Source organism: Mirounga angustirostris, unplaced genomic scaffold, assembly GCF_029215605.1.
Source record: "Mirounga angustirostris isolate CCGP_5_RB_7025 unplaced genomic scaffold, mMirAng1.0.hap1 SCAF_4, whole genome shotgun sequence".
NCBI classification, from domain to species: Eukaryota; Metazoa; Chordata; class Mammalia; order Carnivora; family Phocidae; genus Mirounga; species Mirounga angustirostris.
In genome coordinates, this window is record NW_026991712.1 from 119263250 (window position 1) to 119283246 (window position 19997).

At 38.3% G+C, this 19997-nt stretch overlaps 1 protein-coding gene across 1 annotated transcript in view; it reads left to right on the forward strand.

Annotated features, from left to right (window-relative positions):
• COL24A1 (collagen type XXIV alpha 1 chain) overlaps positions 1-2897 on the forward strand; it is a 391649-nt gene extending 388752 nt beyond the window's left edge. The window contains exon 60 of the mRNA XM_064588890.1: positions 1033-2897. Coding sequence (XP_064444960.1) covers positions 1033-1179 — 147 coding nt within the window. The 3' untranslated portion in view covers positions 1180-2897. The remainder of the gene's footprint in view (positions 1-1032) is intronic.
• Positions 2898-19997: the final 17100 nt, after the last annotated feature.

The window sequence follows — 19997 nt, forward strand, 5'->3', positions numbered from 1 at the left end:
AGCTGATGACTAGTAAATGGAATTTATAGCTTAAATAATCGCTAAGGATCCTTCAAATTTTAAAATTTATATCATGATAATTCTGTAAACGAGTAAGTGAATAAACTCCTTAATAAAAAGCTTCACAAAACTAGTCAATTGTATTTCTCTATTTTTTCTCGTTGATCTTAATCATAAGAGAGTTTATGATATGTTTTTGTTCCATAGTAGAATTTGTCAGAAACAAAAGAGCATACAGTAATAAGAAAAACAGAAAGGCCTAGAAAGAAGAGAGGAAACAAACTGTATAAACAGTAACCACAGACTGGAAAAAAAGAAACCTAAAAGGTGATTCAACATAATTATAATTTTTTTTTAAGATTTTATTTATTTATTTGAGAGACAGAGAATGAGAGACAGAGAGCACGAGAGGGAAGAGGGCAGAGGGAGAAGCAGACCCCCCGTTGAGCAGGGAGCCCGATGCGGGACTCGATCCAGGGACTCCAGGATCATGACCTGAGCCTAAGGCAGTCGCTTAACCAACTGAGCCACCCAGGCGCCCCAACATAATTATAATTTACTTCTGACTGAAGCAATTCTGGTTATTTCCTGCCTGAAGTTCAGAGAGGGTGAGATAGCTCGTTGCGTTTCATCCAAGAATGCCCATCCTAAAGAATCAGCCCCAGATGAAGGAACACACAACAGATGGGTGTTCCTCAGATTAGGAATAGCACAGCCTTTTAATTTATATCTGGTCCAATGATCCACAGACAACAGAAGCAGAAGCCTAGCCTTAGTCCCTGAGACTGAAAAATCAGAACACTCGGTACCATTTAGAGAAAGGAATGAACCCATGTTTTCAATTAGCCCTAGTGATTGTTACCATTGAGCACTTACTCAATACCAGCACTGACTTTGTTCTGGGCACTTTCTATTCATTATCTCTAATCCTTAACTAAATCTTCAGTTGTCTGACAGTGAAGGGCATTGTCTGCTGAGAATGACTGCTAATGACACAATTACATACCAAAGCATTTTGTTCTTGTTTTACAGATTCAAGATGGCAGGTGGCATAAGGCAAAATTCCTTTTTCACACCCAGGACCCTAATCAGCTTCCAGTAACTGAAGTACAAAAACTTCCTCATCTCAAAACCCAGAGGAAGTACTACATGGAAAGCAGTTCCGTATGCTTTCTCTAAGGTTTCTGAATCAGTTCAGAATTCGTGCTGTTGGCCAGGTAATTGCTGCAGAGGGAAAAATTCAGACAGAAAGATACTATCATTGTGAAAGGCATGGAATAAAGCATTGGCTAAATCTTAAAGAATCTCAGGAAGAAAAGATTTCCTCCTAAGAAGGAGAAAAGGCATTTTTTAAAGGACTATAATTGATAAAGTATTTAATTCTTTAAAAAAGTATATGGATCTGAGCTTTCTTAGAGAATTCCCTAGAACTGAAAATTTATAAACATGGAATTCTTCAGGGTATCCTCTATTTTTTGCCTGAGAGCAAAGTACCCATTAGACAGCTGGAGATGCAGAGCACTATGGAGCAATACTGGCTAATGCTTCCAAACGTGCAATGCTTCTGTCTAAAAATTACAAGCCACAGTCTAACATGTCTTATTTTCCCAAACACTAAGCTGTATTCAGGTCCCCAATGGGCATATACATCTTAGCCGGTGGTGCACTACCTCTTACGTGTTGCCTTTTTGTGTTGCTCGGTGCTCTTTCTAAAACAAGGTGCTTGTGGCTTTCAGAGACTATTTTGTTTCTTTTTTTGTCTTTGTCATTCTTTAAGAGTGTATGTACTGGTTACATCAAGGTATGTTTTGGTTGTTAGTACTTATTTTAATTTGTTTGGCTACATACTTAATAGCAAGTAAGACATTATTTATGTGAAGTCCTTGTTCTATTTTAAAATTCTCTTCGTGGATATGGAATCAAAGCCAGCACGCTGTCATCACCTGTGCTCACGGACAAGAGAATTGGGAGGTTTCTTTTGTTTTTATGTTTTAAATTGCTGTAAAAAATATTACAGGCCAGCTACTTCCAGTAGTAGGTTTGGGTTAGAGTTTGGGGTTGTGATATACTATTTTTAAAAATCCATGATCATCTGGAATGATACTATGTATATATATATTTTGTAAAGTTCTAATTCAGCGAATCTTTTGAAATTGCTGCTTTTAAATTATAAAAACTATTATTTCTGCTTCATAGGAATTACATGTTTTGTAGTATTCGTTGATTTTATTTCACTATTCTTAAATTTACTGTGTTGGGACCTAAAAGAATTCAATTTACCAGTCTTTAAAGCAACATTCAGGAAAAAAAAAAAAAGTCTTTAGCCATTTAAAATAGGCTCAGCCCATTCAGACTTTCCTTGTCAGAGAAGTGCTAGTTCAGTATTAAAAGAAAAATATTATACCTCTTGGTATATAGAAAAGCTTGTACATCCATTATAAACATATCTTTAGCCACAGCAAACCACACTTACCTATCTATAATAAAAATGTGCTTTAAATCTTTTCTTGGTGGTGTTCGTTTTTCTTCTTTTGTTACCATGTCCTTTTATTATGTATGATAGCCCTCTGGCATAGTCCTTCTGTACTCTGTACATTTGCATCATTACAAAGTATCTGTTAGATACCTATAAGAGGATTATAGGATTTATCTCCTACTTGTACAAAATGAGGTCATGGCACAGAATAAACTCTCTCATATATGGTCAACTGACTTTCAACAAAGGTGCCAAGACCATTCAATGGGGAAAGGACAGTTTTTTCAACAAATGGTGCTGGGAAAACTGGATATCCACATGCAAAAGAATGAAGTTGGACCCTTATCTGATATCATATACAGAACAACTCAAATGGAGCAAAGTGCTAAATATAAGAGCTAAACCTATAAAACTCTTAGAAGAAAACATAGGAGAAAGTCTTCATGACATTGGATTTAGCAATGATTTCTTGGAGATGACACTAAAAGCATGTTCAAAAGAAGAAAAAGATAAATTGGACTACATCAAAATTAAGAACTTCTGTACATCAAAGGACACTATCAAGAGAGTAAAAAGACATCCCACAGAATGGGAGAAAAAATTTGCAAATCTTATATCTGATAAGGAATTAATATCCCAGGATGTATTTTTTTTTAAACTCCTACAGCTCGGCAGCTCTTTCTATCCACAGATCCTGTTCCCATGCTTTAACAAAACCACCATTTTTGGAGCACCTGGGTGGCTCAGTCGTTAAGCGTCTGCCTTTGGCTCAGGTCATGATCCCAGGGTCCTGGGATCGAGCCCCGCATCGGGCTCCCTGCTCAGCGGGAAGCCTGCTTCTCCCTCTCCCACTACCCCCTGCTTGTGATCCTTCTCTCGCTGTGTCTCTCTCTGTCAAATAAATAAATAAAATCTTTAAAAAAAAAAAACACCATTTTGCACCAAATTTTAATTAATCAATTAATTTAATTAAACTTCTACAACTCAAAATATAAAGCAATCCAATTGAAAAATGGGCAAAGGACTTAATAGACATTCCTCCAAAGAAGATATATTAAATGACCAACAAATGAAAAGATGTTCAACATCTCTAGTTATTAGGAAAATGCAAACCAAAGCCATAGGTAGATACCACTTGACACTCACTACGAAACAGGGGTGCCCGGGTGGCTCAGTCATTGAGCGTCTGCCTTGGGCTCAGGTCATGATCCTAAGGTCCTGGGATCGAGCCCCGCATCGGGCTCCCTGCTCCGTGGGAAGCCTGCTTCTCCCTCTCCCACTCCACCTGCTTGTGTTCCCTCTCTCACTGTGTCTCTCTCAAATAAATAAATAAAATCTTTAAAAAAGAAAAAAAACAAACAAACAAAAAAAGAAAAACAAGGACAGTAACAAGCATTGGTAAGGATGTGGATAAAGTGGAACCTCTGTATGTTGCTGGCTGGAATGTAAAATGGTGCAGCCATTGTGGAAAATAGTTTGGCAGTTTCTCAAAAGTTAAACATAGAATTACAATATAACCCAGGAATTCTAAGTTGTGTATATGCCCAAAAGAATTGAAAGAAGGGACCCAAACAGATATTTGTACACAAGTGTTCATAGAGATATTATTCAGAATAGCCAAAAGATGGAAACAACCCAAATGTGCATCCATAGTTGAATTGATTAACAAAATGTGGTATGAACATACAATGGAATATTATTCAGTCTTAAATAGGAATGAAATTCTGACATATGCTACAACACTGATTACCTTGAAAACATTATGCTATGTGAAATAAGCCAGACAAAAAAGGGCAAATTATCTGAAGTATCAAGAATAGACAAATTCAAAGACAGGAAATACAACAGAGGTTATCACAGGCTGGGGGAGGTGAAAATGGGGAATTATTTTTTAATGAGTACAGAGTTTCTGTTTGGGATGATGACAGAGTTCTGGAGATGGATGGTAACAATGGTTGCACAACATGTGAATGTACTCAGTGCAACTGAATCGACACTTAAAATGATTTAAATGACCAATGTTATGTTGTACATTTTACCACAATTTTTTTTAATGGAGCGATGGCAAATATGTCTGATTTCCTGCTTGAGGACCATAGAATTGTTTTTTAAAAGGAGCAGAGGTTGATTCTAAATAAAAGAAACTAGAGTTTCTGTCTATGTGCCATACCTTTCGTTCCCCCCCAAAAAAATTTATTTCAGAGACATAAGTGGTTTTCCTAGATATCATTTAAGAAATATATATAAAATAGAAATACCTTACCTTATGTTTTTTTTGTTTTTGAAATATTAAATTTAAAGGACATATTAATCAACATAATCATAGGCAGTATAATATGTGTAGTGGTTAAGAGTACTCTGGGGATTAGCTGTGTGACTTTGGGTATATTATTCTTCATTGCCTCAGTTTCTTCACTGCAAAATGAGGATAATAAAAGTAAAAATCTTTATGAGTTAGTGTTCTTAGAGAAACAGAACCAGTGGGAGATATAGATAGATATAAGTAGAAATAGAGATTTTATATATAATATACATATAATATTGTTATGATATATGTATGATATATAAAAATATTTTTTATTTTATGTTTTTATATGGAAACATTATGATGGATTGGCTTACACAATTATGGAAGCTGAGAATTCCCACAATCTGCAGCCGGTAAACTAGAGACCCAGGAAAGCCAGTGATGTAATTCAGTTAAACCCAAAGGCCTGAGAACCAGGGTAGCCAATGGATTAAAATCCAGTCTGGGGGCCGGTGAAGATGACAGGTCCCAACTCAAGCAGGCAGACAAAGCAAAAAGGGCACATTCTCCCTTACTCTGCCTTTTGTTTGATTCAGGCCCTCAGTGGATTGGATGATGCCCATGCACATTGTGGGAGAGGGACAATTTACTTTACTGAGTCCACAGGTTCAAAGACTAATCTCCTCCAGAAACGCTATCACAGAAACACCCAGAAATAATTTTTAACATGGACACCTATGGCTGGTCAAATTGACACATAAGATTAACTGTCCCATTATCTCACTTACTGGTTGAATGGATTTAATAAATTACCATGGGAAGTATAAAACTGCCTGGCACAAAGCCATCAATCACTCTGTAAGCCTTAGCTGCTGCTCTTGTTGAAGCAACAACATCATTGAAGATTTAATGGATAAGCTCCATGCTAGTTATCCCCAAGGAGGTGGTGGTGAATCCCTTAATAAAATTATTCATCTGTTTTACAGTCATGCCCATAATTTGTTTTGTAACAATAGATTTTATATTTTTAGAACATAGATTATATATAAAGGCTTTCTAGAAATAAGGTACAACTATAACAGTATATAAGTACATAATGTGCCTCCCTTTTCTCCCCATTTGTGTATATTAATGTAGGAATTACAGTGGTCATTAGAAGTAAATATCGCCAATCTTTTTTGTGATTTAAAACCAGAGCAGAAGGAATATTGGATTTAGATGCATAAAACTTGAATTCAGTTCCAACCCTCTCACTCATCGGTTTGGGGTACTTGGTTAAGTCACTAATTCTCTGTTTCTTTATCTATACTGGGCAATTTTTTTTTTTTTTTTTTTTGTCCGCTTCTACTAGTTATATGAGGGAGGTGTGTTAAAAATCTCCAACTGTGATTATGGACACTCCTGTTTTTCCTTTTACATCTCACATTTTTGCTTTATACTTGTAATTAGTTGCATTCAAATTTACCACAGCTTTATTCAGAGGTGTACTGGTAAATGTTTAATAACTAGCCCTCCAAGGTGAAAAGAGAAACAATCCCTACCTGTAGCGTTAGCCAGTTTTCATGGTGTAAGTGCTTGGACCATACCAATTCTGTGTTGTAACTTGTTAGTGTCAACACGGTACATCTTTGTTCCTCTTTTTATTTTTAACCTTTCTGCATCCTTCTGTTTAGGCATATTTGTTATACTCAGCATATGCTTGTGGATTTATTTATTTTTAAACTACTTTGACAATTTTAGACTCTTAAGAGTATTAGTCTGTTTAGTTAATGTAATTACTGTTATATTTTCTTTTAAACCTAATATTTTACTATTATTTTATATTTGTCGCATCTCTGTTTCTTTTTTCTTCCTTTGGATTGGTAAAATATTTTTTTATTCCATTTTCCCTCTTTTAGCTTGCTAAACATTATTTTTATTTTCTTTTAGTGGCTACTTTAAAGGCAATAATAAGTATCCTTGACTTTGTAGAGGCCACATAAATTAGTACTTTTCTACTTTCCAGACAACTCAAGGATATTACAAAACTTTAACTCCTCTTATCTCTCTCCGCCATTTTGGAATGTTATTGTCAGGTATTTTAATTCTGCACGTATTTAGAATCCTTTGGGATATTTTCTAATATTTTAAACTGACAATATTTATTTGGTTTTATCCACCTATTTATACTTTCCTGTACTTTTCTTTCCTTCCTTCCATCCTTCATAGTTTAGGTGAACTTGAAAGAAGCAAGAGAAGATGACATATGCTTTATATAGAGGCAAAGTTACCATTGAAACTAATAAATTTAAGCTTTAAGACCCTGAAGTAGCCTTCAAAAATGTCTTCACATGGGCATTTATGTTTGTAAAGTTTGCAAAAGTACAGTAATTTTTAGCTATTTTCCATAAAGAGGACCCTAAGTTGTATGAGCCTCGGGCTTCACAAAACCTAGATCTATCCCTGCTTTTTACCTGGAATGAAACATAAATGTTGTTCTTTCTATAGGAAACAACAAGTTTTTGTTTGATGACTACAATAAACAAGGAGAGGGAATGTTGCTAGTGGCACAGAAATGACGTGAGCAGTAGAAACATGGTGTTCAGCAGTAGGCACTGTGACAGACCTCATTTTCTGACCAACATGTTAAGTTTGGTCCTCCCATACAAGACTAGCAGCTTTCATAGTTTCAGAAATAAGTGTCAGCTAAGCCTTCAATGTAAGGTGCTCTGCCCTCTTCAAGCACAACTTTTCTACCATGACCTACATAGTAATTGGCTCTGAAGGTATGATTAAGTCATTACCACCTCAGCCCGGGTACACAATTATGCAATCTGTGTGCTTTGGATTCAGAGTCCTGGTATAATTCAAAGCTAATTTAGAAAAATGGCACCTCTGTAGAGAAGAGCAACTGGTGGGGAATCCGAGCTATCATCTTGGCTGTACTAGCAGTGGAATTTCAGGACTGAACACAAGGGCAAAGTAATCTCACTAACAATCCATTAAAAATAATTTGATTTTACAAGGTATCTAGGACGAATTTGGAGTTGAAACTCAAGAAAACTCCTCATTTCTTTTTTTTTTAAAGATTTTATTTATTTATTTGAGACAGAGAGAATGAGATAGAGAGAGCATGAGAGGGGGAAGGGTCAGAGGGAGAAGCAGGCTCCCCGCCGAGCAGGGAGCCCGATGCGGGACTCGATCCCGGGACTCCAGGATCATAACCTGAGCCGAAGGCAGTCGCTTAACCAACTGAGCCACCCAGGCGCCCTCCTCATTTCTTTTTTTAAAAATTTTATTTTATTATGTTAGTCACCATTCATTACATCATTAGTTTTTGATGTAGTGTTCCATGATTCGTTGTTTCCGTATAACTCCCAGTGCTCCATTCAACACGTGTCCTCCTTAATACCCATCACCAGGCTAACCCATCCCCCCCACCCCCTTCCTGAAAACTTCTCATTTCTTGAAGCAGACACTGGAAATCCAGTTTCATGAAACAGACATTCTTCATGAAGGGATAAAGATCTCCCTCAACTATTAGAATATAAAAACTTCATTTGAACTTTATTGATATTACATTCAATTTTTCTCAGTTGAGTGTTTCAATTTGTAAAAGAGGTTAAGCCATTTAACTACCAAAACAAATGCCCAGACAATATATAGAACATTCAGTTAAAATAATTTTTAGTTGTTCCCAAATATTTCCTACATAATTCAGTATGCCATAGAAAAACACTATACATTTTTCCAAGTCTTCCTTCAATGAAAAATAAAAAACTTTGAACAAAAATTAATTACTAGATACCAACAATTTTTTGGTTTAATAGTTGGAAGTGAGAAATTAAAACAATCAGACTTTATTTAGTTTGATTTTATAACCAATATTATTGCTGACTTCAGGATTCAGATGTTAAAAGATAATAAATATTTTAGATATTTTTCGGTAAATTTTTTTCTAAAACCTTTTTAGAAATCTATTTCATGTACCCCCCTGCTGCAAATAGTTAGGCCTTCTGTATTAGGTCCTGGATTCCTCTAATAGTAATGACCCAATTGTTGGATCCTTCTAATGGCTCATCAATTATGATTGAACCTCCTGAATCATGATTTGTTTGTTTGATCCAAATAATGCTTTTGCCAGTAATAGATCTGGCCAATTCTTTGGAAACAAGTTACTTGTGTTGTAATAATAGGCCCATCCAAATCATAGTATGTCATGCTCCCCTGCTAAAGAATAATCATACCCAGAACAAATCTGTGGTTTTTTTCTCTGTGTCCCAACCTCAGAACCCAAGCTGAGGAAATGAAACTGGCTCCTGATCACCTATAGGATAAAGAAATGCAAGCTTTTCTGCAAGGCCTATAAGGCCTTGGTGACGGGGCCTCTGATTACCTGTCAACCTGCTCACCCTTTTTTCTCATCAGAGTCTGTATACTCCAGCCATACCTAACTTATCTCATGTTCTCTGAACATACTATATGTTTCATTCCTTTGCCTGGAAAGTTCTCCTGCCTTGTTCTCCTGGCCAATTCCTACTCTTTCTTCAAGTTAGCTCCTTGGGAAACCTTTCTTAACTTTTCCCACAAAGGAATGCATGCTGCTTCCTCTTTGGGTCACGTTCTGTCTTCTACACTTGCTTCAGTGAGTTGTTACTGCTTTTCACATGCCTGTCTCCCTTCACTACACTGTGACCTCCCTGAAGGCAAAGCGTAGATTTTAATGCTTATAATCACATAGAATGGCACAGGGTATGATGCAAATAGGTGCTCAAGTCCTCCATGTCTTCATGTTTTATTGCATATTGTGAACTAGAGACTGTGCTCTGAGTTGGCCATTCAAATTGAGCAAAAAAGGCAAGGTCCCTGTGCTCAATGAGCTTCCTATCTAGGAGAGAAACCATGTTAATCAAATGATAGTATTCATGAATATATCATTACAACTTGAAACCAGTGCTCTGAAAGAAACACACACATATACATGAACTCTGACCTAGGCTGGAGCAGAGGGGAGGAGGAGTGCCTAAGGAATGCTTCCCTAGGAAAGTAGGGCCTTCTTCCATCTAAAGGATGAGTAATTAGACATGAGGGTGAAGAGAAGATATGGGTCAGATTATGAGGGATCTTTGCAAGGCCATGATAAGGATTTAGTTCTTTATCCTAAGAGCAATGATTAGACATTGAAGGGTTTTAAGGAGTTGGCTGACATTATCAGACTTGTGATTTGCAAAGATGCTCAGGCTACAATTTGAAGAATGAAGAGACAAATATTTATTGGCTGAATTAACAAATGAACCACTACATTTAGCTGATTCTTGAATATTTCTATTGTCTAAATCTCAGCTAATTGGAGTTCGAATTCTAATAACCTCTTCTAGTGCAACACTGCCCAATAGAAATATATAAGCCACATATGTCATTTAAGATTTTCTAGTAGCCACATTTAAAAAAGTAAAAACAAAACCAAACCAGTGCAATTAATTTTAATAATGTATTATACATAACCTAATATATCTAAAATATTTCCATTTCAACATATGATCAATATAAAAATGTTATTAATGAGATATTTTACATTCTTTTTTTATGTACTGAATGAAAGTCAGTGTACATTTTATTTTATTTTATTTTATTTTATTTTATTTTATTTTTAACGATTTTATTTATTTGCAAGAGAGAGAAGGAGAGACAGAGAGAATGAGAGGGAGGAGGGTCAGAGGGAGAAGCAGACTCCCCGCCGAGCAGGGAGTCCGATGCGGGACTCGATCCCGGGACTCCAGGATCATGACCTGAGCCGAAGGCAGTCGCCCAACCAACTGAGCCACCCAGTGTACATTTTATATTTACAGTACATCTCAGTTTGGATAACCACATTCCAAGGGCTCCGTAGCTGCCGTGGCTACCATCTTGGACTGTGTAATTGTAATGCCTTCACCCAGTGATTCACAAACCTGCCTATACATCGTAAGTACACACAGAGATGTTTCTTAAAAGATTTTCCAGTCGCTCTGTTTTGATTAAGTACCTCTATGGAAAGACCCAGAAATCTTATCAAGCACACGAGGTGATGCTGATAAAACAGTCCATGGACAAGTATACGGGAATTGCTACATTGCCTCAAAGTTGCGAATATAATGAAACCTTTGTGGATGTAATAAAACATCTTGCATCCTGGAAAAATTTGAGCTATATCATGGGAAGCCCAGTAGGGTGGATGTTTAGGACACCTCTGAAATTATTTCAGAAAGTTACTATCATCCCTATTTTTTAAATAAATCTGGAGAATCCAGTTGCTGAAAAAGATAGCCAATTATAAAAAGAAGCCAATACTTCCTGGAGTCCCCAAGTCTAATCCTGAAGATGTCATATAAATGAGAGGGTGGTAATGGATCTTGGAGCCTTCTCAGAAATACTGAGTAGCCTGTAGAAGATGAAAGGGAGTTGGGGCCCATTGTGGTGGGAAAGGAAGGCCTAGAGTCATAGATGGACACTGACGGAGGTAAGGGGTAAAACGGAGGGATAGCATCTCTGGTTCTGCCCTTGTCTACCCACATTAACTTGGGTGGATCACAGCCCACCCCAACTCAAGGGCCAACAGCAGGGCCAGCCCAACACCTGCCCATGGAGGTGGAGTAACATCAGGGAAGCTGATAACTATACATACAGTCTGGCTTGCAACAGTTCTTTTCTCTTCCTTCTACCCTGAGTGAAACCACAGAATATAGTAGTTCTTGAAAGGGATGGCAAATGCAGGCATATGGGGCATGTTTTCCTCATGAAAGGCCCGAGTGGTTCTAGTGGAGCTCTGCCTATAACATCAGAAGCGTTCTACCCTAAGACTCATCCACTCTCTTTCTTACCAGCCACCTCGAAAAAAAAAAAAAAATCAGAAGAATCACAATCCAAGTCTCAGGCTTTTGATCCTCCCTTTCAAGTATGAATTAACAGCTGAAGATGCTGATATTCCCAAGTGAATATGAGATCACAGGGGAAAATACTACAGCATCTGAAGAGTGTAATTCCATAAAAGAACTTTCTTAGAAAACTGTACAATTTGTGCTAGTGGAGCAAAATTAATAGATTTTTTAAAAAGTGAGAAATGTTAGGGGCACCTGGGTGGCTCAGTCGTTAAGCGGCTGCCTTCAGCTCAGGTCATGATCCCAGGGTCCTGGGATCGAGTCCCGCATCCGGCTCCCTGCTCAGCGGGAAGCCTGCTTCTCCCTCTCCCACTCCCCCTGCTTGTGTTCCTGCTCTCGCTATCTCTCTCTCTCTGTCAAATAAATAAATAAATAAAATCTTTTTTTAAAAAGTGAGAAATGTTAAATGAGTAAAAGAAATATCTCCAAAGAGATAAGGGAGAATATTAGTAATGTGAAGCAAAAAGAAGCTGGAGAAACTGGTTATGAAAAATATAGTGATTGGGCACCTGGGTGGCTCAGTTGGTTAAGCCAGTGCCTTCGGCTCAGGTCATGATCCTGGAGTCCCGGGATCGAGTCCCGCATCGGGCTCCCTGCTCTGCAGGGAGTCTGCTTCTCCTCTGACCCTCCCCCCTCTCATGTGCTCTCTCTCTCATTCTCTCTCTCTCAAATAAATAAATAAAATCTTTAAAAAAAAAAAAGAAAAATATAGTGATTGAAATGAACTTAGTGGATGTGTTGGCTAAGATTGGATACCATCAAATAACAAATGAGCAAAGTAGAAATTAGTTAGGGAACTCTCCTAAAAAGCATAAAGAACCCTGATAACAAAACATGACGACATTACAAGAAAAGAGAGCTATAGACAAACATCCTTCATAAACATATATGAAATCTCCTAAAAAATATATTAGCTAATTGAATCCAGCTATATATAATATATATAATAAAAAAATGAATAGTGAGGTTGCAATATACAAAATCAATATAAAAAAACCATTGCATTGTTATAGGCTACTGATGGAAAATCCAAAAATGAAATTAAATAATTTCTTTCAAAATCACATCAGAAAGAATAAAATACTGGGATGTCTGGCTAGCTCAGGCGGTAGAGCATGGGACTCTTGATCTTAGGGTCATGAGTTCAAGCCCAACATTGGGTGTAGAGCTTACTTAATTAAAAAAAAAAAGAATAAAATACTTAGGAATACATTAAGCAAAAGACATGCAAAAACTTGTACACTGAAAACTACACAGCATTGTTAAGTGAAATTAAAGACAATCTAAGTAAATGAGTGACATTCCATTTTCATAGATTGTAAGACACACTATTGTTAACATGCTACTTCTCTTCAAGTGATCTATATATTCCACCTTATCCCTGTCAAAATCCCAGCAAGCTCTTATGTAGAGATTTAAAAACTAATCCTAATATCTATATGGACATGCAAAAGACCTAGAATAGCCAACATGTTTTTTAAAAAATTTTTTTAGTATAGTTGACACACGATGTTACATTAGATTCAGGTGTACAACATAGTGATTCAACATCTCTATCTGTTATGCTATGATGACCAACACAATTTTGAAAAAGGACCAATGGAGGAGGACTTAATTACCCAGTTTGAAAACTTACTATAAAATTATAATCATCGAGAAAGTATGGTGTTGGTGCAAAGATAGACATATAAATCAATGAAACAGAAAGCCCAGAAATAAACCCTTATATTTGTGATGACTTCATTTTTTACAAAATATTAAGGCAATTCAAGGGGGAAGGATGATCTTTTCAACAAACGGTGCTTGGATAAGAAGAGATCCATATGCGAAAAATAAATCATTAATTTGCTCTATAAAAAAACTCAACATGGGGGCGCCTGGGTGGCTTAGTCGTTAAGCGTCTGCCTTCGGCTCAGGTCATGATCCCAGGGTCCTGGGATCGAGTCCCACATCGGGCTCCCTGCGCTGCGGGAAGCCTGCTTCTCCCTCTCCCACTCCCCCTGCTTGTGTTCCTGCTGTGGCTATGTCTCTCTCAAATAAATAAATAAAATCTTTAAAAAAAAAAAAAAAAAAAACTCAACATGAATCATAGCTCTAAATGTAAGAGCTAAAACTATAAAACTTCTAGAATATATAGGAGATAATCTTTGGTACATTGGGCTAACCAAAAACTTTTTAGTGTGACACGAAAAGCAGAATTCATTTGAAAAACTCATAAACTGGACTTCACTGAAATATCAAACTTGTGCTCTTTAAAAGACATAATTAGGAAAGTTAAAAACTAGTCACATAGTGGGAGAATATATTTGCAAAACATACAAGGACTTGGTATTAATTATCTATTGCTGTGTAGCAACTGCCCTGAAACTTAACAGTTTAATATAACAAATATTTATTATGTCACCCAATTTTTGAATATGAGGAGCAACTGCTGACCAGAGCAGCAGCCATGTCAAGCCTTGACTAGGACTGGAGAATCTGCTTCCAAGCTCACTCCCATGGCTGTTGAAGGCCTCAGCTCCTCGCTGGTTGTTGCCCAGTGTATTAGTTTGCTAGGGCTGCTATAAGAAAATAGGTCAAATGTGTGGCTTGAATAACAGAAACTTATTTTCTAACAGTTCTGCAGGCCAAAATTCCAAAATCAAGTGTTGGCAGGTTTGTTTTCTTCTGAGGCCTCTCTCTTTGGCTTGCAGATGACCTCCTTCTTGCTATGTCTTCATGTGGTCTTTTCTCTGTGTGCACACATCCCTGATCTCTATTTGTGTCCAAATTTCCCCTTCTAGAAGTACACCAGACAGACTGAATTAAGGTCCACCTGAATGGCTTCATTTTAACTTAATCATCTTTTAAAGGCCCTATCTCCAAATATAGCCACATTTTGAGGTCCTAGGGATTAGGGTTTCAACATATGAATTCTGGAGGGACACAGTTCAGCCTTATAATAGAGAGTTCAGCTCCCTGCTACATGAGCCCTCCTGGTAGGGCAACTCAGAACATGGCAGCTTGCTTCCCTCAGAGTAAGTGATCTAGGAGAGGAGTAAGAGAGCAATTGCCTGAAACAGAAACCACAGCCATTTTTCAAACCTAATCTCAGGAGCAACACAATATACTTCTGCTGTATGTTATCGGTAACACAGGCCAATCCTGGATAATTTGGGAAAGTTTTATACATTGGCATGAATAGCAGGAGGTGGGAATCATTAAGGAACATCCTGATGGCTATCTACAAAAAATTTTTATCCATAATATATGAAGAACTACTATAATTTGGTAATAAAAAACAATTAATTAAAAGCAGATTTGAATATGTCACTAATCCAGATAGAGAACTGGCCAGTAAGCGCATGAAAAAATGCTCAGCATTATTAATCATTAAAGAAATGCAAATTAAATTCATAGTGAGATACCATTATCTATCCATAATCAAAAAGACTGACAATAAATACCAACCGTTGGCAAGGATGTAGAAAAACTGGAACCCTCATACATTGCCAGTGGGAATGTAAAATGGTATAGTTACTTTGGAAAACAGCTTGGCTCTTTCTTAAAAATTAAATATAAACTTACGATATGGTCTAGAAATTCCATTCCTAGGTACCTACTCAAGAGAAATGAGAATATACACACAAAGACTTGTATGGGAATGTAGAAGCAGAATTTCTCATAACACCAAACCTGGAAACAATCCAAATGCCCATCAACTGATGAATGAGCAAAATGTGGTATATCCATACAATGGAATATTATTCAGCAATAAAAAGGAATAAACTACTGAGACATGCTACAACATGGATGAACCTCAAAAACTTTAAGCTTAATAAAAGAGGCCAGACTCAAAAGACCACATATTATATTATTTCATATGAAATTTCCAGGAGGGGCAAATCTATAGGAATAGAAATTAGATCAATGGTTGCATGGGGCTGGGGATGGAAACAGGGATTGACTGCAGATGGGAACAAGGGTATTGGACGGGAGTAGATGGAAATGTTCTAAACCTGGATTTTGGTGATGGTTGCAAAACTGTATAAAATTTCAAGTTTAAATTATTGAATTGTATGTTTATTATAGACATTTTATTTTATGTGAATTATACCTCAATGAAGCTGTTAAAAAGATGCACACAATAAAACAATTCTATGTATTTCACAAAGACATATATGTATATATAAGGAGTCATATTAAATATATAAGAGTGAAGGGGAGGGTAATGATAGTGGAGATGTACAAATAGCAAAAATATTAAGGAAAGTGTTGTTGCACATGAGAAGAATGTGCCAAGAACTGGGAAATGTGATTATCTCAACTTTGTCCTCCATGATCCAAAAGAGAAAACAATTAAGCAAGCTATCATCAGCAGGACTCTCAAAATTACTGGTAGGATAAGGAAAATAATACTTATATTTGTAGAATGCTTTACTGTTTACAAAGCTCTTTCACATACATTGTCTTATTTAATTCTCAAAATAGATCTGTGAAATACATATAACTATCGCCATTTTACAGATAGATTGACTGAGACTCAGAGTGGTCACCTAGCTACTGGCAAAGGAGATTTAAACCCAGAGCTTTTCCCTACCTCCCTTACTTGGCTGATCCAATGAGATTCTTTTCCCCAGACATTTGGAATTAGACAATAGTGAGTCTCCATGATTATACAAGCACTGAGGATATATAAACCCTGGAGTTGTGGAATGGCAGTATTGTTTTAACAAGGTACATGGAGAAGAGAGACAACTTGCCTAAAAAGAAAGTGAATGAAGCCAACTCAGTGACAAAAGGCCATGTGGCTAGAGGCACACATTCATACCGTGGTAGCCACGGAGATGTGCCACCCAGATCTTCTTCAAAGAAGGACTTGCTACCTGGCCACAAAGAGTGCAGTCCAGCTGTCAGCTCCAGCTGCAGAGAAGCCTCTTGCCCAAGATCATGTCCTTGCTGGGGCAGCCTGTGTCAGATGACCCAGTAGGGCCAGATATAAAGTATGAGGCAGTTCTGCCTGAAGTGGGACACTCTAAAGAAAAATGCTTTCTCTGAGCTACCTGTCAGGTTGGCCAAGGCTGGTCTGACCTGCATCACGATTTAAATGCTTTCTCTGGCCGATCCCCCTTCCTCCCCTTTCTCTTCACAGGTATCGATCCCTAACAACTCCTATCAGAATCTGTTTCTGAATAGCCTGACCTGCAACACATCACAACACATACCATACACAATAAAACTCAGACTTCCAGGCTTTCTGGTTCCTGGCTCTTATGTGGACACAGTTGAAATTCCAACTCTTGGCCTTTATCTTAAGCTAGCTCAAGTGCAAACAAAGGGCTTTGACCAGAATGTTAATTTTCTGTGTCAGTGCTGCCACTAAATAGCCATTTAATCTTGAACAAATCATTTTATTTCTCTGGGTCTTTGTTTTCTTAACTATCTACTGACAGGTCAGGAAAGGCCCTTCTAATCTTCATTCTATAGTCAAGCAGACAGTTGACTACACAAAGAGCCTGCTGAGCTGCTGAAATGATTTAACCATCCCTAAGATACACTTTTTCATGGCTTTTCAGTCACAGCTAAGATGCTTTCCTAGAAAGCACTTCTAAGTTTCTGGCTGTTAAAATGAACTCAACTATGACTTTGACAAAGGGTCACTTCTCAAAGTGGTTAGGAAAGTTGCAAGGTGATGCCTGGTGCAGAGACAGCAGACAGAAATGATAGACACAATCCTATCGTGAAGGAGCTGAGCTTGTCCCTCTACTCCACTGAGGTGGAAAAGGGGGAGAAAGGAGTTTGAGGAACTGGATAGGAATTCAGCTACAGCTCCACATAACTTCTGCCTCCCTTTCTTTGTCCTTGTCCTATCTCCATCCTTGCATACAATGCTGTGCTCTATACTCCAACAACCCAAAGTTCCCTCCTTCAGGACTACTCAAGCCTCCCTTTTCCTTCAAAACTACCATTCAACAATACCACCACAATTTCCAGTATCTCCATTAAAACTACTGTCCCACAGTGTGGATTGTTTAACTTAGGTAAATGATTAGCTGTAAAGCCATCAAGGAGCCTTACTGGTTTAACGATTTTTCCTCCAGTGACTGTTAAAAAAACAGATTACAAGAACAAATGTAGGGAAATGACAAAAGTTTTAAAATCTTACAGTCTTTATGCTTCTGGTGTCTGATCTGTAGTTCCAGAACTTTTCCCTTTCTTAAATGGAAATCTGGATGGTTTTATTCTCTTGAGGATCAACACTCCCTCTTGTTGCTCCCATCTCGCAAATCTTGTCTTTAGCAAAAACCACATGGATTCTTTCTACCATTTAGCCCCTTTCCCCTGTGTAAATATGTGATCTGGCCTGAAAATCCAATCAGGCTTTCTTTGACTCCACGGGCAGCTAGCACCTCTAAGTATCTCCAAAAGAGACTATCCATATGATTCCTCTGGCAGCTTCTTTCTCACAACCCATAAGAAGATTGTACTAAACTCTCCCGATTTACTTCTGTGCTCCTTCCAGCACTACTTAATCCCTGGTGCCCCAACTAGGTTTCGATATTTTCTCCCTCCCTCACTCTGCTCACCCATTCAAAATTCCCATTCTTTGACCAACTTGCAAATGAGTGATAACAGTTAAATGCCCTGCATTGAGGAGATAATACAAAGCAACCTACAGCTGAGAAGCCATTTCTTTGAAGCCTCCTTTATGCAGCAAGAAAAATATATCTCCTATGAAGTTTCCTTACGCAGTGAGAAAAATACCTCACCTCGCAGACATGATGTGAAGATTAGGTGAAAGTGCCTAATGCCCCGTATGTAATAATAATAATTTTAAAAAGTAATTGAGAGGGGCGCCTGGGTGGCTCAGTCGTTAAACGTCTGCCTTCAGCTCAGGTCATGATCCCGGGGTCCTGGGATCGAGCCCCGCATCGGGCTCCCTGCTCCGCAGGAAGCCTGCTTCTCCCTCTCCCACTCCCCCTGCTTGTGTTCCCTCTCTTGCTGTCTCTCTCTGTCAAATAAATAAATAAAATCTTTAAAAAAAAAAAATTGAGATAGATAGAAGTGTGGTTTTTGTTTTTTGCATTTTTGTATTATTTTTTAGATCTTCTATTCCTGGGGATTGAAATTTTGGCCCAGTCTTTAGGGATACACACACACACACACACACACACATTCTTTTTTTTTTTTTCCCTATTTATTTATTTTTCTTTGATGTGTTCCATGAGTCATTGTTTGCCTATAACACCCAGTGCTCCATTCAATACGTGCCCTCTTTAATACCCATCACCAGGTTAACCCTTCCCCCCACCCCCTCCCCTCTAGAACCCTTTTTGTTTCTCAGAGCCCATAGTCTCTCATGGTTTGTCTCCCCCTGCAATTCCCCCCCCTTCATTTTTCCCTTCCTACTATCATTTTTTTTTTTAACATATAATGTATTATTTGTTTCAGAGGTACAGGTCTGTGATTCATCAGTCTTACACAATTCACAGCGCTCACCATAGCACATACCCTCCCCAATGTCTATCACCCAGCCACCCCATCCCTCCCACCCCCACCACTCCAGCAACCCTCAGTTTGTTTTAAAGAGAGAATCCTGTAGGATGCTGGGAATGGGAAACTGGCTGTTACTGACGGAACTTAAAGAATAAAAATTAATTCCTTCTTTCCTATCTGAAACCTCTCAGGATTCCCTGTGACAATAGCCACCATCTATTCAGTTTATTTCAGTAACTACTGGCTTATTTCCATGCATGATTGCATTTAATCTTCACATAACAACACCATCGTCTCTAGTGCATAGGTGAAGAATGAAGCTTGCCGGGGGCGTGGCATCAAGTGTTTCTTCCATTTTCATACAAGATCATACAGACCAGGGTGGGTCTTTTTTTTTTTTTTTAAGATTTTATTTATTTATTTGAGAGAGAGAGAATGAGAGAGAGCAAGCACATGAGAGGGGGGAGGGTCAGAGGGAGAAGCAGACCCCCCGCTGAGCAGGGAGCCCGATGCGGGACTCGATCCCGGGACTCCAGGATCATGACCTGAGCCGAAGGCAGTCGCTTAACCAACTGAGCCACCCAGGCGCCCCAAGAATAAATGTCTTTTTTTTTTTTTAAAGATTTTATTTATTTATTTGAGAGAGAGCGAATGAGAGAGAGCAAGCACATGAGAGGGGGGAGGGTCAGAGGGAGAAGCAGGCTCCCCGCCGAGCAGGGAGCCCGATGCGGGACTCGATACAGGGAGTCCAGGATCATGACCCGAGCCGAAGGCAGTCGCTTAACCAACTGAGCCACCCAGGCGCCCACCAGGGTAGGTCTTAACCGTTCCAAAACTGTCAGGGATTTGCCTCTCCCTGCTCCGCCCCGCACCCCCACTCTTCACGGAGGAGTGTGGCCAA